Source organism: Camarhynchus parvulus, chromosome 5, assembly GCF_901933205.1.
Source record: "Camarhynchus parvulus chromosome 5, STF_HiC, whole genome shotgun sequence".
In the NCBI taxonomy this organism is placed as follows: domain Eukaryota; kingdom Metazoa; phylum Chordata; class Aves; order Passeriformes; family Thraupidae; genus Camarhynchus; species Camarhynchus parvulus.
Genome location: NC_044575.1, coordinates 59,998,747 through 60,021,705, shown reverse-complemented (window position 1 = coordinate 60,021,705; position 22,959 = coordinate 59,998,747). Strand labels below are relative to the sequence as shown.

Genomic DNA, 22,959 nt, shown 5'->3' with positions numbered 1-22,959 from the left:
CCAGGAATTGGACTCCTGATGGATCCCTTCCAGCTCAGGGGATTTCTAATTAACATCCCTCTTCAGTCCTATCTGCTTTCCAAAAAGGAGAATTTTCCAAATGGAATGCCCAAGACAATGGGAGCAGCTTAAGCAGACTGATGAGAAGCTGGAGTGTGATTTGGAAGCCTGGGATGAGCCAAAGTGAGACCAGCAGCATGGAAAATTGGGGCATTTTGTATTGTCAAAAATGCAATTCCCAACCTTGTCCTTGCAACGAACACGCACTGCTCAAGCTCTTAAAAATTAAGACTGGGGTGATTTATTAATCTTGTTAAGAACTCTGATACAAAGCACAGTAAAAGGCCACAAACCAGTAAATAAAATGTGGCTTGTGAAGGCCACTTTATAAATGCTGCTACAGAACTACCAGTAAAACAGACTCACTCTCACACCAGTTCAAACATGGCTGTTCGACTGGCAAAGAAAAGTTCCATTCACTTATCAGTTTAAAAAGTTTAATAAAGCTTTTAAGTGTTTGCTGGTTTAAATGCTACCAATCTCCAAAGTGGATTCATGAGTTAAGTGTAGATCTAGAGGGAGTTACTAGGTCTGGAAGGCAGGACTGTCCCAAGCCAGAGGAAACGCTGCTGGCCGGATCCAGTCCCAGGAGTAGCAGACTGTGTTATAGGCCTCGAAGTCAACTTCAATTTATACACGTCATTAGCATATCTGTAAATATACAATATAAACAATTGTACAGGCGCATAGCTTTGTTCTCCACAACAGCAGACAAACTCTTTAGCTTAAGACACCTTTGCCTATCAAAACAAAAAAGGCACATCTGAACAGGACGCACGTGAAGTACTCGGGATCCTCCCCGATATCCGAGACGGGTACTCCTCCTTCATCCTTTCTCCAAAGAACCAAGATCAAAGGAATATTTTGGTATTTAGATTTCAACCTATATTTTTTTTTTCTTTGTCTTCAGCAGCAAATCAAAGGCAATTAAGACATGGCATGAGAATATTCCACAACAGGAGCTGTCACTCAGGAACCTCAAGGCAAGTGGTCAGAGGTTTCGAATCTGTGACGCTCTGGATCCTTGTGTTGTTTGATCATCCCATCGCTGGGTGTCTTTGTTTTAAAAAAAGGCCACTAGTGCTCAAATTTGAAAAAAAATTCCACAGACGCACCTTTTTTTTTTTGGCTCAGTGCAATTAAATGATGTCAGTTTAAATTCACTTAGTGTAGTTTACAGTGCAAAAGGTCTATTTTGTGTCCTGGCAGAACGGTCGGCACTGAGGATGTGAACCAAGGCAATGCTGCTGCTCACCTGAGGGTAATGCTGTCCAACCACACAGGCTGGAATGTGTGTAGTCTGAATTTTTTCCAATTTAAACCTTTTTTTTTTTTTTTTTTTTGATCAGCAGCACTTTAAGAGCATAATTTGTGAAAATACTAAAATACACTGCCTTTTTTTTTTCTCGAATAAATTAAAAAAAAAAAAAGAGGAACTTTACAAACAGTATTCCAGTGTCAATGACTACTATGGCTAAGGTCATTGAGGAGTTTCTGCATTTTCTAGCAAAGACAGTCTGTGCAAAGGAGGATGGGAGAGCTCCCTTTTGTAAGTCTTTGGTGGCAGTTTGGGCAGCTGGGGGCTGGAGTTGTGCCGGGGCGGCACGGGGGGCACGGGCGGCTGTGCCAGGTTGTTGTGGCTGGCGCTGAGGACGCAGCAGCGGCGCAGCACCCGCGGGGACGGGGTGCTGGGAGGGGTGCCCGGAGAGCTGGGGCCGGAGCCGGCCTCCCGCAGCCACTCGGGCTCGCGGGGGAAGCGGCCCAGCGGCGGCGGCTGCAGGCTCAGCGGGCAGTTGATGAAGTGCTCGGGCGGCCGGAGCGGCACCGGGGGCGGGGTGTCGGGGACGGGGTCCCGGGGGGGAGGAGGAGGAGGGCTCTGCAGGGGCTGCTCCGGGGGGGCGGTGTAAGCAGGAACGCGAGGTTGGATCTTTGGAGGCGGCGGCTGCCGAGGTGGGATTGCTGGAGGATCGTCATCCGGCTTGGAATTTCCCTGCAGTGGAGAAATAGGTGTAAGAAATGGAGAGCACGGAATGGTTTGGGTTGGAAGAGAACTTAAATCCCATCCCATTCCTCCCCTCCCATCCCATTCCTCCCCCTCCTCCCACTATCCCGGGCTGCTCCAAGCCCTGTCCAACCTGGCCTTGGTCACCTCCAGGGGCAGCCACAGCTTCTCTGGGCACCCTGTGCCAAGGCCTCCCCACCTTCCCAAACAGGAATTCCCAATTCCCAACATCCCATCTAAACCTACTCTCCTTCAGTTTAAAGCCATTTCCCTTATCCAGATGTTTGGATAAAGAGCAGTCTTCATTCAATGAGGAATTCTGACCTCTGCTAGTGGTGCTGTCAGAAGCACAGCAGCTGTGCCCCTGATGGGAATGTGAACACTTTGTTCCTGACATTCCTAGCAGGATTTGGACACTGGGAATCCAAAACTTAAAACCAGGAAACTGGAGCTCTGCATCTCAAAGTCTTTTAGACTGACAGAGCCCTGTTTGGATCCATGGTTGAACTTGACAATCTTTTCCAAGAGAAATGATTCTAGATAGTCCCCAATTTATCACCACAGTTATTCAATCCAGGACAGCAATACCTTAGCATTGGAAGCATCCTGATCCATCTTTTTTCGTGGAGGAAGTGGAGGAGGGTTCTGAGGCTCATCACTCAGTTTAGGGAAGCTCCCCCAGGAGCTGAAGAAAGTCTCTGGAGAGGGAAGAGCAGATCTTTTACTCCTTGTGCAATATCTGAGGAACATATTCTGGAATATCAAGCCAAACTCAAAGCAACTCAAGTAAGATCTTTGTGCTCCACAGCAACATGAACCAGTAACTCCAGCAGCATGAACTCCTTTAATTCACTGCTTTAATCAGATCTAGGCCTCACAAAATGTTCTCCTATGTCCAGTATCAAAAAAAGGCATCAGCAGTCTGCAGGCAATGCTGAGAGACAGGAAAATAAATCCAGGGAACTCCAAGTGAGTTCTTACAGAGGGAGAAAAAAAATCCTCATATTAAAACACAACACAACCCTTGACTTGTATTGGTGATTTCTGTCACACCTTTGTTTTCCTCTTAGGAGTGCACTGAGCTCTGTTTCTACATCAGGCCTGTGCTCTCCAGCTGGAAATTAAATTTATCATATTTTAAAAAATGCGTGTGGAATAAATGAAGAGAACAGCTAAAAACCCAGGTGAATGCAGGATATCCCTCACAGCTGTGGTACAAAATGTGTCTCTTCCTTCCCAGCAACAGAGCAGTTATTTTCACTATGTGGAATTAGGAAATTATCAAGTTGCTTTATTTGTAGCTTTAGTCAAACAAAACTATCATCAAGGACATTCAAAACAGAAGGAAAATCATGTGAGAGCCTGGAGATAAAAACCCAACCCAAACTAAACCAGCAGTTTAAGTTTCAGGCTTTACATTCTTTACTGGACATCTGATCTGAAAGGAGCCCTTCTGAATGCAGCCCACATTCTCATCCCAGAATTTCAGATTTTAGTCCCCACTGAGCTCTCCTGAACCCAGGGAAGGCAGAGTTAAAATTTAACAGAGTTCCAACACTCACTCGACTGAGGCAAGTTCACAGGAGCGAAGATGCTGTTGTTACCTGGGAAATAAAAAAATCCATGAAACCATTTCCAGAGAGAACCACTGCACTGCAGCACATAACAAATGCCTGAATAACCTGAGAGATCAGAAAAAACCCCAAGTTTATGTACTGTAATCATGAATGAGAATTTCTTGTGTAAGACATTCCTGAACTGGAGAATTTAACTCACGCTGGGAATTAATTTAATTACTTCACATTTTGCAATTTATTTTTTTTAAATCCTGGCACACACACACACAGCGTACATTTGGGAAGCCTGAGGGACAGCACCCACGATTATTAACCCATGATAAGTTGTTATTTACCATAAGAACTGTTGAGGTCAATGTCTAGGAAGACGCTGAACTCGGAGGAGGCCGACACGGGCGGCGTTGAGGGCGTGTTGGGGGAGGTGGGGGCCGACGCCGCCGTCTCCTGCTCGGCCTCGGTGATCCTGCTGAAGCTGATCTTGCTGGGCTCCTTCTCCAGGGGCAGGGGGTGGCTCCTCAGCGTGCCCGAGGTGGAGCCGTGCCTGCCCGTGTTGGGCCTGATCCCGGGGGATTTCAGGGGATACGTTGTTTTCCTGGGCTGGAGATAGGGCAGATGTTAGCGCTGCGATGTTCCACACTGCAACATTCCATACTGCAACATTCCACACGGCAATGTTCCCAACACTGCAACGTTCCATAATGCAATGTTCCCAACACTGCAACGTTCCACACTGCAACGTTCCACACTGCAACGTTCCACACTGCAATGTTCCACACGGCAATGTTCCCAACACTGCAACGTTCCACACTGCAACGTTCCACACAGCAACGTTCCACACGGCAACGTTCCCAACACTGCAACGTTCCATACTGCAAGATTCCCAACACTGCAACGTTCCCAACATTGCTGCCATATTGCAACATTCCACACTGCAACATTCCCAACACTGTTCCCAACACTGCAAGGTTCCCAACACTGCAACATTCCATAATGCAACATTCCCAATACTGCAACGTTCCCAACACTGTTCCCAACACCACAATGTTCCAAACATTGCAGCATTCCCAACAGCGCAACATTCCCCACTGCAACATTCCCAACCACTGCTGCCATTCCATGTTGCAGAAATCCCAAGAACTCTTGCCATTCCCCACTGCAGCATTCCCCAAAACTGCAACATTCCATACTGCAGCATTCCCAACACTGCTGCCATTCCCCACCATTCCCAAAACTGCTGCCATTCCCCACTGCAGCATTCCCAAGGCTCTGTGAGGTATTTTTGAAGTATTTCTCAAAGAGCAGCACAGGGGTACAACTGATGGGAGGTGCAGCATTTTTGCTGGAAGTTTTGCTGGGAAGCTGTGGATGCAGCTGAAGAAATCTTTTATTTCCCCACAAGTATGAGGAATGAAGAGTCCAGGTTCTGCTGCCAGCCAGGACAAAACACTGAGAAAAACAGCCTTGGGAAATAGAAATTAAAAGTGCCCCTCAGAGCTGCAGCAGAGCCCCACGGAAACAGCAAAAGCACAGAGGGTCACCAGGCCCTGCACACATCCAGGACCAAGGACACACTTGGAAACACATTGTCCCTGTCCTCCAGTTCATCCAGCACAAAATTCCTACACCAGGTCACTGTGTGGACAAACCCAGCCTGGTCAGGCTTGGGTTAATCCAGCACAGATCAAAGCTGAGCCTTGCAAAGTGAATTATGCCCCCATCTTTCAGTGGTGTCCAGCAAATTACAGCACCCACAACTGGATTTTCCTGAAATTCCAGTAAGATTCTCTCTTTGGAAATCATGAGCTGTCAAGAATTCCTGCCCAGCTGACTGGACTCCTATTTTTAGAAAAGATTTTAATAAAATTACTGTCAGAAGCATTTTTGCAACAGCAATTTCTGGTGTTTTCTCGCCACATTTGTAACATCATCTTACTCATTCCTCTAACAAGAGATGGCAAAAATGATTTATAGCTCTCTCAAAAAATTCGACATGGCTCCAGTTCCTCAGGCAATTATAATATATGAAGAACAAGTGCTCTAAATTGTGATTTTCCTGATAAAAAGAACTCTGAGCTCCAGGAGCTGGGGTTTTTAAATCCAAAATTGCTACTCCTTTAAATGGGACTGTATTTTCTTCAGCAAAAAGGGTTGCACCTGGTAAAGTCTGCAGTTTTTGCAATAATATCAAATATTTAGACAAAACAAAACCAGAAAAAATCTTAAAGAAAACTCAACATATGTATAGAAGTAACACTTTAATTAGTATTAATATGAGACTTCTTGATATTGTGAGATGAAAAATATTACTCCATATTTTATCATATGACTGTATGATAAGAAATACAAACTTAACAGCAATATTTCAAGTTTTGGGTGGAAAAAGTGAGTTTTAAAATCAGACAAAGGTAATATATTTTAGTAGTGACAAACATCAGGAGTAGAAGTATTATTGAATCAAGTTGAGTTGGAAAATCAACTCAGGATAAGGAATACTGAATAAAATACACCTGGCTTATTGAGGTAACTGTGTATTATTTTCATAGTGGTCACTGAATTGTAGCAATTTAATTTTAATTAAATATTGCAGGAATTGGACCTGATGATCCCTGTGGTTCCCTTCCAACTCAGGGTGTTTTCTGATCCCATGAAATTTCAGGAAAAACTCACAAATCGAGGTGGTTGCTTGCAGTTCCGAGGTTCAATCTCCAAGGACTTGTTGAACAGATAATCTGTAAACTCCTTTTCTGGTATCTTCCCCATGGGATTGAGATTTTCAAAGAATTTCTGAAGGAAACAAGTAGCAAGAATATTTAAAAAATAAGCAGACAGAGAAAATTTTAATGAAATACTTGTAATTCAGTGATTCAAAATGTCATTTTTCACCACTTTTGGCCACTCCTTTGTGTGGTTCTTTGTTGTCTACCAGCCACTGCTCCCCCCTCTTTTGATCAGCACTATTCATGCAAAATTAGTCCAGTGTTAGAAGATTATTTGGCATTTTTCCCCTCTCCAATCCCCAAAGAGATTTTTCATGGCTGCTTACCCGGATTTCTGGCTCAACCCGTAAGCAGTAGGGCTGGTTTTGATACTGCTGAATTTCTCCTGTAATTTCAGCCACTTTTCTCCTCTTACTGAAGTTAATTAATTCTTTCCCTTGTCTTTTAAGGAAGTCAGGATTCCCTTCTTCTGTCTTCAAGATATTTGTTAGGTATATTCCTGATTTAAAAAAAACAAACAGTTTTTAACCATATATCTGCAGCAAACTCCACTTCAGAGTGACACCACACAAAAAATTTGATGTCACTTACCAAAAAAAGGCACACAGGGAGGGTTGATTGACTTGAGCTTAGCTAAATACTTCTTAAAATGATCTTGGCTTAATTCTACTGCTTCATCCAAAACTCTTTTCTTCCTTTCTTGGAGTGCCTGAGTTGTCAAAATTAAAAAAAAAAAAAAGGGATGGAAATGTTCTCAACAGCGTGGTTAGCAAATCCAAGGTAAATCCCTGGCTGTCTGAGCAAAATTTGGGAATTGAAATGAAGGTTTCAAAGAACCTCTTGTGGCAATGGTTTGCTCTGGATTGCACCCCCAACAATTCAGTCACATGGATCCTGAAGAAAAGATTCCAGATAACTGAAAACACATTGTTATTTTAACTTTAAAGTTATAAAACTTGGTCTTTAATAAAAATTAAACATTTGATTTTAAGTTCAAGGCCTTGTGCTGCCTTTCAGAGTCACACAAAACTCAAAGCATTTTATTCACATTCTTCTTTTTCTGTTTTACTCCAGGGAGGCTCTGCTGCCAACAATGGATTTCTCTGCAGAACCGTGTGGGACCCAGCTCTGGATTCTGATTTCATTTCTTTTTCCATGCCCTAAACTCACCTCAAATGTGTGATCCAGCCTGTACACAGAGACAGAGTTCACAGCACTGACAATCTCCAGAACACCATTGAAATTATTGAGGTCTTGGAAGACCTGCAGGATTTCTATGATCCTGCTCAGCACAGCCACTCGCTCCTCAAAGTTCTCTGTTTCCACGATGCACCTGATCAAAAGATGGCATTTAAGAAACACTCAGAAATAAAACCTGACACTTTCTGAGTTATTAAATCAAATTTTTCCATGAAAACCCAACCAGCATGCAGATTTTGGCTCTCTCTCCAGAATCTCAAGTATGAATTTCTGTAATCACATCTTACACATGTTCGAGTTGGAAAGTCAAGGGAGGATTTGGCAGAAATGAACCAGCAAAGCCCAAGCACATCCAGGGGAAAAGTGCTCAATGGCACTGCCCTGCACTCACTTCTCAAACCACAGAGTGAGATTTGTAGTGTGACGAATCATTTTCAAGAGATTCGGGGAGTTAATTTCCTTATCTTCCTTCGTCCACACGCTGCCAACGAGTTCAGAAGGCTGCACAGCCCTGGCAATGACAAAACAGGAGGCAAAATGCTCAGTATCAATAAAAACTGTGATTTCTGTCTTTGCATTAAAAGATTATTTCTCTCCTTAATTACGTCCTGGTATTTCACAAATCCAATCCCACCTCATCTACTACAAAACTCAACTTTTTGAGTGCTCGAGTACAGAAAGAAATACATTTTTATCTTCATTGAAATTGGCTAATTTTGAAGAATTTTCAGATAAGAAAATTACAAAGGAGTGACTTTTAATTTTCTGAAAGGGCAAGAAAACAACTTCAAAAGAGTTAAAAACTGAAAACAAGAAGGTGAAGCACTTGCAGTAACAGGTTGGTTTCAACACAAAACCTCCCATCACTGAAGCAGGAACAGGATTTAATAATTTTAATTTTGTAAGACTCCTGAATTACCCCCCCTGCATTTCTGTTATCACAAGTCTGATATAGAGATAAAAACTCTTTTTTTTCACTCCTTTGCATATTTTAACATAGAGCACACAGCAAAGAAACCTCTTCCTGTAAACTCAGAAGACCCAGGGTATTTTTGACTGATGGTGTGAATGAGGAGCATTTTTTTGGCTGAAATAATGACAAAAAAGGTGTGAGAGTGTTGGAACCCTGGATGCTGAGAATTTTAGACTTTCTGTGTTGAAAGATACTGACCTCCAAACAAATACTACATTTAACCTGAAGCCATAGGGAAAGCTTCCAAAATTATATAATAGCACTAAGATTATGAGTGTAGAGTTTAAACAGAAATGTGTAATATCACATAGCAGAAAATTTAAAGTTTTAAAAGATAATAATATATCTAAAACAAGATAGAAGTTTTAAAGCAGTAGCTAGTTCTTCCCCTTTTTCTTCATGAGTTTAAGTAGCATTGTATACTTGGATAGAAAAATCCACATTGCAAAACACAGTTAGTTGTTAAGTTAAAAGTAAAAATAATTTAAGTGTCATTTCTTAATTAAACAGTTTACCCTTAAAAAACCTTGCAGAAAGAGCTAAACAAAGCCATTTTGTAAATTATTAGTGAAGTACTACAAAACTCCCAACTTCTAACACTATAACTAAAAAATAATAAACATTTAAGTCCAAACACAAAAAAAACCATTTCAAGCACTTTTAATCCCAATCCTAACACCAAAAAAAAAAGAAAAGAAAACATGTGTTAGGTTAAAAATGGGGGTGTGTATTCTATTTCCCATCTATCAGAAGTAGAGCAGTCTCTCTGCTGTCCATGGGGCAGTTTTTTCTTTATCTCCCCCACAGCCAATCCTCCCTCCAGGAGATCTCTGCTGTCCATGGCCACTGAGTGTCCCTGCAGGGCTGATCCAATTCCAGCATCCCATGGGGAGATGCTGCGCCCAGGGGAGGAGCCAAGCATTCCTACCTGGATCCAATCTGAGCCTGGAGCAGCACAGCAGCCTTTGCCCCCTGCATTGCCAGAGGAGCAGCTTTCTGCTGCCCTGCATTGCCAGAGGGAGCCCAGGCCCATCTGCAGCAGCCCTGGAGCTGCAGAGGAAAACTCCCCCCTTGTGCAGGATCCCTGCTGCAGCAGCAGCACAGCTGGCACTGCAGGAGGGCTGAGCCCCCATGGGATGGGGCTGTGCCACCCCCTGACACACAGGGGACAGGGACTGCTCTGACTCTGGCAGGGGTTTGTTTTGTATTACTGCTTTTTTTTTTTTTTTTTTAAATCTTCTTCCCTAGTAAAGAACTGTTATTCCAATTCCCATATCTTTGCCTGAGAGCCCCTTAATTTCAAGATTACAACAATTTGGAGGGAGGGTGTGGCATTCATATTCTCTGAAAAATCCCTTTGCCCAGGATTTTTCTCCTGGGAAGCTGAGAAGCCTCAGAGAAAAAGAAAAGCAATTATTATCTCATTTGCTTCTCCTGTGTTGTGCTCACATGTGGAATGTGTTTGGAGATTGTTTACCCACAGGTGATTGTTTCATTGGATTCTGCTGTGAGTTGTTTTCACTCTTTGGGCAATCAGGGCCAAGCTGTTTTGGGGCTCTGGAAAGAGTCACGAGTTTTCATTATTATCTTTTGAGCCTTCTGTAAGTATCCTTTCTGTATTCTTTAGTATAGTTTAGTATAGCATTCTTTAATATAATATAGTATTATAAAATGATAAATTAGCCTTCTGAGAACATGGAGTCAGACTCATCATTCCTTCCTTCATCGGGACACCCCGTAAACACAATAGCAAAGATTTTACATTTTCCATTTCAGGCTCCTGCCCTCCTCAGCAGCCCCCTGTTTCCAAACCCAGACAGAAGGAAAGCAGAGAGCGAGGGGCCGTGCCTGTACAGGTCTGACTCGAGCAGGGTGAGCTGCCGGGCGATCTCGATGGGGTGCAGCGTCATCAGCTCCAGCGCCTCGCCGTGCCCCACGCGCCACAGGTGCCACTCCAGCGGCGGCGGGGGGCTCTCGAACGTGATGTTGTGGCTGACCCCATCTGCCTGGGCTTTCTTCCTCTTGATGATTTTAGCAATGGACTCCACCCACTTCTTCATGGATTTTCCTGTAGAAGAGAAATAATTTTTAAAAAATCCCCCATAAACAGGTTTTTTAACACTGTTGTAAGTTCGGTTTTAAACTCACAGAGGGGAGGGTTAAACTACAAGTCCAAGAGGGGAAAAGTGCATTGATCTTGCTAGAAGTGTTGGATTTTAATAAATTCGTGTTCTTTCATAAACGCCAATGTTACAGAGCAATCTCTGGGGAGAGAATATTTTGAGTTTGTAAATAAATGTATTTCGGAACTGGAGCTCAGGCTGGAGGGATTTTGGACAAGGGATGGAGGGACAGGACAGGGGGAAATGGATTCAAACTGTCAGAGGGCAGGGATAGATGGGATATTGGGAATTGGGAATTCCTGGCTGGGAGGCCAAGAGAAGCTGTGGATCCCTGGCAGTGCCCAAGGCCAGGCTGGACAGGGCTTGGAGCAGCCTGGGACAGTGGGAGGTGTCCCTGTCATGGCCGGGGTGGGACTGGATGGGCTTTAAGCTTCCTTCAACCCCAAACCATTTTGGAAACTCTGATTTTAAAGGACTTTTGGTAATTTAGTCAAACCAGCTCCCCAGAAATTTGAATGTAGACTCAGAATTCTGCATTTCTGCACGTAAATTAACCAGCTCTGTATTTCTCTATTTCTTCCTTATGGGTTTTTGCACCTGTATCAGCTGACAAATAAATACATGTGAAACTTGTTCTATTTAACCACATCCTCTGACAGTTTTGGTGTGGAAAAAAGTGACCCTGTGTCCAGGGTCTTTTAATTGTCTCAGAATTATGTTGCCCACTGTAAGACCTGGCACTCTGAAAATGAAAACCTGGAATTACCAGGATAAGGATTAAACATGCCAACACTGCTGCCCTCCACAGAGAATGCCAAAAAAATCTACTTCATAGAGAAGAGATACCAAATGGGCCCAATAGCCTCTTCTAAAAGATTAATGATTTTCAGTTGGAACTTTATATAAATGGGAAAAATCAGGATGGAAAAAACTCAGTAAGCAAAATAGAAGGAATTCTCTATGGAGGAGGGGAAGGTGAGAGCCTAAATTACAGAGTCAAGCAAGGATGACCATGCTGTCCAGAAGGAAATATATTTAAAGTATTATTATCATCCTAATGCTTGAAATCACTTTGAGGAGCTGTTTAGGCTCCAGGCCAAAGCTGCCTCATGTAAAGGGGAGCCTCATAAACAGCTCAATTAAGGGCATTAAAATTACTCATGTGTGTAAAGGTATTCTCAGGCCCAAAATCCACCATGATCAGGCTGGGAAGTTGTACCAAAACGTGGGAAGGAATAGGACCCCCCCCTTACTGCACCTCTGACACTGGAAATGAAGGTCTCCAGCCTCTCCAGCAGCTCCAGATCCCTCTCAAAATCATAAAAATGGTGCTCGACCCAGTGCCGGAAAACATTCAATATTCTGAGGAAAGAGGAAAAAATATTAAGTTTCTTTTAAAGGACTTCCATGGCTTATCCCATAAAAATGAACCCCAATCCTACAAAACTCAAGTTCCAGATTCATGTAGTTGGTGACTCTCAAAATGCACATGGACAAAGGAGCAGAGCAAAGACTGAGCTTGGCAGGGGTTTAAAACCTAAAAACTATTTATGCTAAAACTATTCCTTAAAACCTAATTTATAGGTTTTAAAGAATAGTTTTAGCATAAATATAGTTTGGTGCTATTTTAAAACCTAATATAAAAAAAACAGTATTGAGATGGTTTCAGAAGAGGAAGAGACTTAGCAAAATCAGATAAAATTGGGATTTCTAATTTTCCTTCTAATTTCCTTTTTTTCTTCGTGTGGTTTTTTTTTTAATGAAAAAGCTAATTAGGATCTCCTACTTGTTAAGAAGCAAATTTGTCATTATTTCCTTCCTACACACAAATTTCAGCTTCAAAGTTGTTGTTACTGCCCTGTTTATACAATTTTTAAAGACCCAAAAGGCCTGATTAGATCCAGTACATCCTTTAAGGATAACACTGAACTTCCTCTTGATTTTTCTCTACTCTTTCTTACACAAAGCATTAATAAATCAGTTTCTAAAAGTGAACTCCAGCTGCTTTTCAGCCTCCTGCACTCAGGATAAATCAGAATAAAAAACTGGTTTGTCTCTTCAGGTAAAACAAGCTGAGTTCACACCTTCAACACTTTGATTTATCCAGGTGCAATTTATCACCCGAGCAAAAATCAGCCCTACACTGAGGACAAATGAAGGACACATGGAAAATTCCTTAACTCTCCTCTTCCCAGTGTGCAAGGTAAAAAATAAGTTTTATCCCATAAAAGACTTGCTGCCCAAACAGATCATTCAGGCTGGAAATCAATGCCACATTCCAAGAGGCAAAGTTTTAATCCAAGTTTCATGTAATGGGATCTTATCTAATCCATCTCTGCCCTTGAGATGCCGTGGTGAAAACTCTGGGAAAGGCAGAGAGTGCCTGGATCTGCTGACTGCACTTCCAGCTCAGCTCCTCCTCCTTCCCATCCCCTCTCATTTGTGTCCAAGCCCTTTCATGCCTGGGCACTGCATTTTCTACAAGATGGAGAGTGCAGGGAAGCAGGGAAGGAAGGGATAAACACCTTCAATTGTTCCCAAATTGTAGTCTCTGAAGCAGAGGTCAATGGTTTTAACAACACTGGAATGCACAAAGTGCTGAATTTATCCACCAGCAGCTCAAAGTCACTCATTTGCAGCTGGAAGACAGCTTCAAGCTGCTGGAAATACACAGTAAGGATCAGAAACAGCTCCCAGAAACCAGCAAAACCAGGGAGAGTATAAGCTGAGAGGCAGCTCTGCCAGGAACTGATAACTGTGGAGACTTGTGGTGCTGCTGAGCCCCCAGGAGCCGATAAAGAGGGAACACCAAGGGCCTGATAAGCTGCCCAAGGCCAGCAGCATGCAGGAGGACCAAGGTTATGGTGAGGTTGTGTGACTTGGATCACGTTCAAGAAGGTGGTGGCAGCTCTGTGTGGAGGAAAACTACAGGGTTACCCACAGATTTATCTTTTAAATATTTTATATATATATATATGCACACGGGTTTCTGACAAAAATGGGACACCTGAGTGACTTTCTGAACACCTTGGAGGTACTGGCATGCCAGTGTGACCCTTTGAGTCAACTGCTGTTGTTTCAACAGGAATGTGTGTTAGAGTAACTGAAGGTTCTCTGTGTGTGTAATTAATAATTACTATTAGTAAAACTAATGTGCCATTAATAGGAACATCTTGATGTTACTCATCAGTGCAATGACTAAAAGTTGCTCAAGCAAACACTGCTTGTGATCTGTGTCTGCTCCTGTCTCGATCCCCAATCAGAGCAACAATTACTCTCATTCATGCTAGAAATGCTTAATTGTTCCCCAAATTAGCTTGGTCAGCAAGACCTTGAAGATTCCCTGCAGCCCACTGCAATGTGCAGCACAGACAAGAGTCTCCCTGTCTGTGAGCAAACACATCCACGGGGCTGGGAAAGGGAGTGAAACACCAGCAGGGCTGGAAAACTGGGAACAGAGGAATTATCTTCCCAGGCCTGGGAACAAGGAATGCTTTGAGAGCGTGGCCAGCCCCGCTCTGAGCTCCACATCCCTCACCCACAGGCGCCGTGGGTGGGGATCCCAGCTGGGCCAGCTCCAGCTCCAGCAGCCGCTGGGATAATCAGGACAGGATTTGGGATATGATGCTGGCAGACATGGCTGAAGTCTCCAGCAGAGATCAGAGTCTGCAGGAGCTCAGGGCAGGCCAGGCTGGCAGTGCCAGGGCAGGCAGGGGGCACACACACACCTGAGCTGCACGGGCTGCACGTATTCCTTGCGGAAGCGTTTCAGGTCGGCGCTGATGGGCTGCTCCCCCTTCTCGATGGCCAGCCTGTCTGCCTCCGTGGGCTCAGGCTCAGGGATCTCAAACCTGGGGAAAACACCACACAGGGATGGCAAACAGGACAGAACACAACCCCTCCGTGCACAGGCTGCAGATTAGAGAAATGTTATTTATATAAACTCAGCAGGTGCTGCTCTGCCATCCGGTTTGCCCGGAATCCCCTCACCCCAGCTCCACACCCTGCTAATTCTCTGCTTCTCTGCTCGTCACACCATGTCTAGACTGGGATAGAAGGTTTTTAAGGACCTGCTGGCACGATTAAGGGAAGATTAGATGAGAGCTTAAGAGCAGCTTTACCACACTGCATTAAAATGCTGTTTACCTTAATTCTGTGCCTTCAAACAAACTGCCTGGAACGTTTCTGTCCTCATTTCCATTGTGCACTCAACTCTCTCGTGAGCCAATTCAGCAGTTCACAACATCACCACCCACAGCCCAGGCACACCAGGTGCTCCAGCTCATACCTCATTCAGGTAACTCATTTAAACTGGGAAAAGGAAGCACTAAAAACCTGGATCATCGTTTTAAAGTTCCTGGTTTATAAACTTCAACAGAACATTGAAATTTGACACTGAGGTCCTGAGCAGGAAAGGAGCACTTGGAATCTCTGATTTTTGTCCCTTCCAACTCAGGATGTTCTGTGATTCCAAATACACAAAACTCATCAGGAACTGGAGGGACAGGACAAGGGGAAAGGCTTCAAACTGACAGGGAGGAGGCTTAGATGGGATTTGAGGAAGAAATTCCTGGCTGTGATGGTGGGGAGGTCCTGAATAGAATTCCCAGAGAAATTGTGATTGCTCCAGCCCTGGAAGCATCCAGGGCCAGGTTGGACAGGGCTTGGAGCAGCCTGGGATAGTGGAAGTGTCCCTGCCCATGGCAGGGGTGGCACTGGATGGGTTTTAAGGTCCTTTCTCAAATCCTTCTGGGATTTTATTCTGTGATTCCAACCCTTTTCCATGCCTTCAGAAAGGAGGATCACTGCTCACCTTTCTATCAGCAGACTCAGCAGCTCCTGGGGCTTGCAAAAGGAGCGGTAGGTGGTCAGGAAGGTCCGGACAAAATTAGGATCTGTAAGGATTGAGTAAGAAAATGACAGCAGGGAGTTTTTATCCAGTTGCAAAAGATCAGAAATAAAAGACAAAGTTTGATGTGCAGAGAAGACACTGAGGTTGTAAGGCAAACACTGTATTTGAAAAACAGCAGAAATGACAGGGGTTGGGAAATTTTCACTCAGTTCTTCGGTGCATTTCCCTGAAAAATACTGAACTGCACATCCAGTATTCCCTTAAAACCTCTGTCTCATCCTACCCTGAGGAATGCCTCTCCCTGACCAGCTGTGCTATTGGGGAAATTGAACAAAAACTGCACCTCAGTCCCAACAGCACCAGCCTCCCCCTGCCCCCCAAAAGTGAGACCCAAAGTTCTCCTCAGCACCAGCACTTCCTGGAACTCCTTCAGTTCTCACTTCTGGGCCTTTCAGACACTGAGAGGCTGAAAAATGCTGATGGGGACTGCCATCCACTGCACCCCAGACACTTCACAGAGTGCAGGCTGAATGTAATAAAGATAAAAATACAGCAAAATAAAAGATAAAAGAAAAAAAAATATATATAACCTTCAACCCAGATACTTCACAGAGTGACAGGCTGAATGTAATGAATATAAAAAATACAGCAAAATAAAAATAATAGAAATAAAATTTAATAAATAATATAAAAATATAATAAATATAACCTTCAACTCAGATACTTCACAGAATGGCAGACTGAATGTAATGAATATAAAAAATACAGTAAATATAATAAATATAACCTCCAACCCAGCTACTTCACAGAGTGGCAGACTGAATGTAATAAATTAAAAAAATACAGTAAAATAAAAAATAAAATAGAAATTAAAAAATGAATAACAATAAAAATATAATAAATATAACCTTCAACTTAGATACTTCACAGAGTGGCATGCTGAATGTAATAAATATAAAAAAATACAGTAAATATAATAAATATAACCTATAACCTTCAACCCAGATACTTCAGAGTAGTGGACTGAATGTTATAAATATAAAAAATACAGTAAATATAATAAATATAACCTTCAACCCAGATACTTCACAGAGTGGTGGGCTGAATGTAATAAATATAAAAAATAAAATAAAAATTAAAAAAAAATATAACCTTCAACCTAGATATTTCACAGAGTGGTAGGCTGAATGTAATAAATATAAAAAATACAGCAAAATAAAAAAATTAAAATAAAAAAGAAAAATTCTAAAAAATGAATTAAAAAAAATAAATTAACCTTCAACTCAGATACTTCACTGAGTGGCGGACTGAATGTAATAAATATAAAAAATAAAGCAAAATAAAAATAAAATAAAAATTAAAAAATTAATAATAATAATAAAAGTATAATAAATATAACATTAAACTCAGATACTTCCCAGAGTGGCATGCTGAAAGTAATAAATATAAAAAAATACAGTAAATATAATAAATATAACCTTCAACCCAGATACTGCACAGAGTGGTGAGCTAAATATAATATATAAAATAATACAGCAAAATGAAAAATAAAATAAAATAAATAATAAAATTAAAATTAAAAAATAAATTAAGAAATATATAACCTCCAACCCAGATACTTCACAGAGTGGCAGGCTGAATGTAATAAATATAAAAAAATACAGTAAATATAATAAATATAACCTTCAACCCAGATACTGCACAGAGTGGCGAGCTAAATATAATATATAAAATAATACAGCAAAATGAAAAATAAAATAAATAATAAAATTAAAATTAAAAAGTAAGTAATAATAAAAAATATAATAAATATAAACTTCAACTCAGATACTTAACAGAGTGGTAGGCTGAATGTAATAAATATTAAAAATACAGCAAAAAAATTAAAGAAATAAACAATAAAAAATTAAAATAAATATAATAAATATAACCTTCAGCCCAGATACTTCACAGAGTGGCAGGCTGAATGTAACAAATATAAAAAATATAGTAAATATAATAAATATAACCTTCAACCCAGATACTTCACAGAGTGGAAGGCTGAATGTAACAAATATAAAAAATACAGTAAATATAACAAATAGAACCTCCAACCCAGATAATTCACAGAGTGGTGGGCTGAATGTAATAAATATAAAAACACAGAAAAAAAAAAAATAAAATAAAAGAAATAATAATAATTTAAAAAAATTAAACAAATATAACCTTCAACTCAGATACTTCACAGAATGGCAGACTGAATGTAATAAATAGAAAAATACAGCAAAAAAATTTAAAAAATAAAAAAACCCATAAATATAACCTCCAACCCAGATACTTCACAGAGTGCCGGGCTGAATGTAATAAATATAAAAAATACAGCTAAAAAAAAAAACTATAATAAATATAACCTTCAACCCTTTTCTTCCTTCACAGAGCCTCAGCCTGTAACAGCTCCATTGCTTTGGCCAGGATGAAACATGGAAATTTTTTTGTGGGTATTTTTGGGGATGAAAGGTTTGCATACCCAGAATTTCTTACAGCTTTGCCTGCAAAGCCAGGTGATTTAATAACATATTTTTACTCCCTGCAGATCTCATTTTACATTTCATTACAAGCAGGAAAAACCCTAAAGATGAAAGGATTAAAACCCAAAGGTGAGGATACCTGCATACATATGGTAGGTCAGCCTCTCGATGAGCTTCACCACGGTGCCCCCTTTGATGATGGGGATTCCATTCCTGCTCTGCAGGTTGTCCTCAAACACGATGTTCTCCTCGGAGTCCGCCACCACGAAGCGATAGACGCTGGGGCTGGGCAGCCTCAGGGGCTGCTCGTTCTCCTCCTGCAGCAGCACCGAGTCCAGCATCCTGTCCAGGGTGCTGCGGTACTGCAGCGAGATCAGCGCCGCCATCCACGTGCTCTTCTCCTCGGCCGACCTGGCGGCGAACAGCACGCTGCTGTCGTCCTTGGACACCAGCTCGAAGGCGTGCTTGTACTCTGCTGTGTCCTCCTTGTCCACCACCTGCATCTTCCTCATGACGATCTTCTCCTTGAGCCTGTACTCGGCGCTGCTGTAGCCGGGCAGCCGCGACTGCCCGTGGTTGGCCTTGCAGCTGATCAGCAACCCGTCGAAGAGGAAGATGTGGCGCTCGTGTTTGGCCCCGATTTTTGTCAGCCCTCCTTCCATGATGAACTCGTTGCAGCACTGCCCGATGTCTTTGCCTTCCCAGCCGTCGATGTTTTTCTGGATTTCGTTCATTTTTTTGATGGCCAAGTGTTTGCTCCTGATCTGCCGGTGATAGAAGCGACAGACCGGCTCCCTGCCAGGAGGAACAGAAAAAGTCACAGGGGGCACGTTCCAGATTTGCCATCCCAAAAGACTAAAATAATCAACGGAATTAATTGCTGAAATTGGGATTTTTTTTCCCTCAAAATGCCCTAATCAAGTTCCAAATAAGCCACATACACTGCTTTGGGTGGGCAGGAGTAGAATATTGTCCTGGGTTGTAAGATGTGGTTTAGGGGTGTGTGTTCTATTTCCTATCTGTCAGAGCTGGGGCAGTTATTTTCTGTTCATTAGCAGTTTTTTCTTTATCTCTGCCACAGCCAATCCTCCCTCCAGGAGATCTCTGCTGTCCATGGCCACTGAGTGTCCCTGCAGGGCTGATCCAATTCCAGCATCCCATGGGGAGATGCTGCGCCCAGGGGAGGAGCCAAGCATTCCTACCTGGATCCAATCTGAGCCTGGAGCAGCACAGCAGCCTTTGCCCCCTGCATTGCCAGAGGAGCAGCTTTCTGCTGCCCTGCATTGCCAGAGGGAGCCCAGGCCCATCTGCAGCAGCCCTGGAGCTGCAGAGGAAAACTCCCCCCTTGTGCAGGATCCCTGCTCCAGCAGCAGCACAGCTGGCACTGCAGGAGGGCTGAGCCCCCATGGGATGGGGCTGTGCCACCCCCTGACACACAGGGGGACAGGGACTGCTCTGACTCTGTCACTGTTTTGTATTACTGCATTTTTAAATGTTATTTTTATTTTCTTCTCTAATAAAAACTGTTATTTCTGCTCCCACATCTTCACCTGAAAACCCCTTAATTCCAAACTTATAATAATTCATAGAGAAGCAGTTTACATTTTCCATATCAGGAGAGACTCCTGCTTTCCTTAACAGACACCTGTCCTTTCAAACCAAGACAAATATTCACATTATTCTTACAAGTGGGTAAGATTTTGAGCTGCTGCCCATCTACAAAGAAAACTGGCAACAAGGCATGCCTTGAAAAAGAAATACAGAGATTTTCTAGCAGGAAAAGGGGATTTATGTCCCTCCCTGGCAGCTGTGGGGAGGCTCTGGGGTGCTTACCCGGGCCGGCGGCGCGGGGAGTGCTTGCTGTAAATGCGCTCCATGCTGCACTGCAGGTTCAGCAGGGCAGTGATGGCCTGCTTCAGGCACTCCCTGTCCTCTTCATCCTCACTGCACTCCTGCAATTGCTGCCACACAACAAACATTGATTTTCTTTCAGATCTGCCTCATTTCCAGCAGGGTAAGAAGACTGAAAGACCTTCTCACATGGTGCTATCAGCAGCACTCGGTGAAATTTCACTGACTAAAAGTCTGACTTTTTATAGAACCTCACTCAAAAGCACATGTGCATGAAATTAAAAAGATCTGTCAGAGGAAAAATCAGGAATATTCAGGAGAAATCAGGAATATTCAGGAAAAATCAGTGGCTATTAACCAAGTTCAGAAACCTTTACCCTTTAATTTACCCACCCTTTAACCCTTTAATGCTAATTGTCACATATTATTTTGCCTGTTATATCATCAACATCATCCTGTTTCAAACTGGTTAAATTCAAGAATTTGAAGGTTTGAAATAGCCTAGGGTTCAGAGCTGGTTTATGGAACTCTGTCTATCTTCCTTCCATGAGTCCATCTCAAGAATCCAAATTTAACACAGGAGCAAGACTCTGTTTGCTTCTTATCATCCTGAATTCTGCCACCTTCAGCAAACTCAAGAATTTTGCACAGAGCAAACAGTTAAAGAAAGTCTGAAATTTAAGATTTGCTACTACAGAAAAATGTAAAGACAGTGAGAACAAGTGTACTGCCTTTGTATAAAGGCTGAATCCATCTCCACCACTCAGCAGAAACTTCCTGAATTAGGGAATTCCACAGATTTTCATATCATCTCCATCCACCTGGTAGCAACATGCTTTGAGCAAAACCTGAAAGTTCCTCTTTTTGGTTCTTTAAGGTGGTACCTAAAAAACTTTAAAAATCTGAAAAAATAGAAGATTTTTCTTTTTAACCCTTTTTACATCCAAGATCATCTGAACTTCCCATGGCAGGGGCTGGAATGAGATGGGTTTTGAGGTCCCTTCCAACACAAACCAGTCTGGGATTCTGTGAATTTTTTAAAGGAAAATTCAAGCTAATAAACTGGTGGGCAAAATTATGACAACTTGCCATGCAGTTTGGGATAAACTCTGTTTTACCTCCAGACTTGAAGAGAAATCTTCCTTACACTCACTGGCAAGGCAGAATCCTTCTTTTCCCTTCCCCACTGCATTCCCTCAGCTGGGATCCCTCAGTTTATTCTAAAACTAATTGAGAGAACAGGATTTGACCACTCCCACGTTGTTTAAATTACCAAATTTTTAGTTTTCCATGCCCAAACAACCTCCATATTCAAGAAAGGAAGAGTTTTGTGGCTCAAAATTTCTGGGAAGCTGAGGAACAGTACAGGGAAGGGAAAAATCAGATGTCTACCTCTGGAAATTCTATTTTTTCCTTGCTGCCAGCCATGGAAATGCAAAGAGCATGGAAAAGGTGTGAAATGCAGAATCCTGAAGGTGGGAGAAGCAATTGAGGGATAATTTCAGATGTTGCTGGATGAGTCAGGAGCAGCAATCAGGGACAATCCTGTGCCTGTGGGATGGAAGGATTCATCCAGGACCTTGAGCCCTTTGCTCAGGCAAAGAGGAGGCTCTGATGCAGATCCTGAAGGTTTTTCCACCAAGGAGGAAAAGTTCCACAGCCTGAAAGAATTTTCAGGCTTTTCACATTTTAATTTTATTCATTTCAGTTTAGCTGTTTTTGCAAAAAAAGCAGATATTGAGGCCTGTTTGTGTAAATCATTATTTTATTCACCTGCCAATTCAGAAGGGGCCTTTGGTAACTTTCTCAAGGAATAAAAGTCTCAATCTGAGCTTCTCTACCTACTGAAACTGTGAAAATATGAGTGTTTTGTTGCTTTTTTGGCTTCATTTTGGTCTTCTTCAGCCATAATTCCTAGAGGCAAATGCAATGGCAACAGAGAAGCAACACCACCAGTTTTAATGTTATATATTGTATTAATATAGCATCTAATGTCATGTAATTAATGTAACATAGAATAATAATATAACATTATTGTAATTATAATACAATAATATAGTATTGCAATAATATTTATTAATACTAACAATAATGATATATTAATACAATATTTATAATAATAATAATATTTATAATTATTACAATAATATATTAAAATTGTTGAATAAATACTTTTTTTATACCCAAAACCCCTCTGATTTTTAAAAATCCCTGCTTTATATTCAGGATTTTTTCAAAGTACAACATAAAATGCAAATTTGAAACCTGTAACTAATGGGAACATAACAAAATACTCTGGATTGACCATTTCTCCAGGGTGATATTTCAGATTTCTGTCCTGTGCTCACAAGGTTGTCACACAGCCAAGTGTCAGATTCTACTCAGAAATCTCATACACTGTAGATAAAGGTCAAATTTAAATGTTTTCACTGATAAAATGATCATCTTTCATGATGTATGATCCTTCAAAATAAATAAAAACACGACAAAATGATTTTGCCAGGCCTCATTTATCAAAAATAGCAGAAAAACTCTGCTCTATAGGGCACCTGTGGTAATGTTTCCCTAAAAAGGGGAAAACCCCACATATTTCACACTTGTAAAACCAGCTCCAGGTTCAGAATCCCCCAGAGCTGTGGCAGCAGGTGATTTCATCCTTAAATTTCATCCTTAAATTTCCTCCTGCTGCACTTTCCCAGCTCTGAGACACAATGGGGCATTAATCAGCCTGACCTTCAGCACCAGGCAGGTCCCTGCCCCAGTTCTGGCTTTTCAACCTGGAAGATTTTCACAATTTCCAGAGAATTGTCCCACACAGGTGATGATCACGGAAAGGGAAGTTCCATTCTTTTGGAAGACACTCTTCTGACGAAGAAATTTCCCCTGATATCCAATTTAAACCTGCCCTGGCAGAGCTTTACCCTCCTGTCCTCCACCCTCCTGTCAGGAAGTTGTAGAAAATTAAGATTTCTTGGGGTTTTTAAAGTTTTTTTGAACTGTTTTCTACACTGACTATCACTAGAAATGCTTAATAGTTGAAAATGTACTGAAATCACACATATTTAGGTGTATTGGAAGCTGTCCCTGCCCGTGGCAG

At 42.0% G+C, this 22,959-nt stretch overlaps 1 protein-coding gene across 1 annotated transcript in view; it reads right to left on the bottom strand.

The window, feature by feature from the left end:
* Window positions 1-480: 480 nt before the first annotated feature.
* Window positions 481-22,959, bottom strand: part of SOS2 (SOS Ras/Rho guanine nucleotide exchange factor 2) — a 51,388-nt gene continuing 28,909 nt past the window's right edge. The window contains exons 9-23 of the mRNA XM_030949531.1: window positions 19,845-19,972; window positions 18,151-18,806; window positions 15,466-15,547; window positions 14,381-14,503; window positions 11,911-12,014; window positions 10,378-10,597; window positions 7,948-8,067; window positions 7,527-7,689; window positions 6,948-7,065; window positions 6,683-6,855; window positions 6,307-6,423; window positions 3,975-4,236; window positions 3,625-3,666; window positions 2,651-2,760; window positions 481-2,050 (exon numbers count right to left, since the gene is read on the bottom strand). Of these exons, the coding sequence (XP_030805391.1) occupies window positions 1,541-2,050; window positions 2,651-2,760; window positions 3,625-3,666; window positions 3,975-4,236; window positions 6,307-6,423; window positions 6,683-6,855; window positions 6,948-7,065; window positions 7,527-7,689; window positions 7,948-8,067; window positions 10,378-10,597; window positions 11,911-12,014; window positions 14,381-14,503; window positions 15,466-15,547; window positions 18,151-18,806; window positions 19,845-19,972 (2,928 nt within the window). The 3' untranslated portion in view covers window positions 481-1,540. The remainder of the gene's footprint in view (window positions 2,051-2,650; window positions 2,761-3,624; window positions 3,667-3,974; window positions 4,237-6,306; window positions 6,424-6,682; window positions 6,856-6,947; window positions 7,066-7,526; window positions 7,690-7,947; window positions 8,068-10,377; window positions 10,598-11,910; window positions 12,015-14,380; window positions 14,504-15,465; window positions 15,548-18,150; window positions 18,807-19,844; window positions 19,973-22,959) is intronic.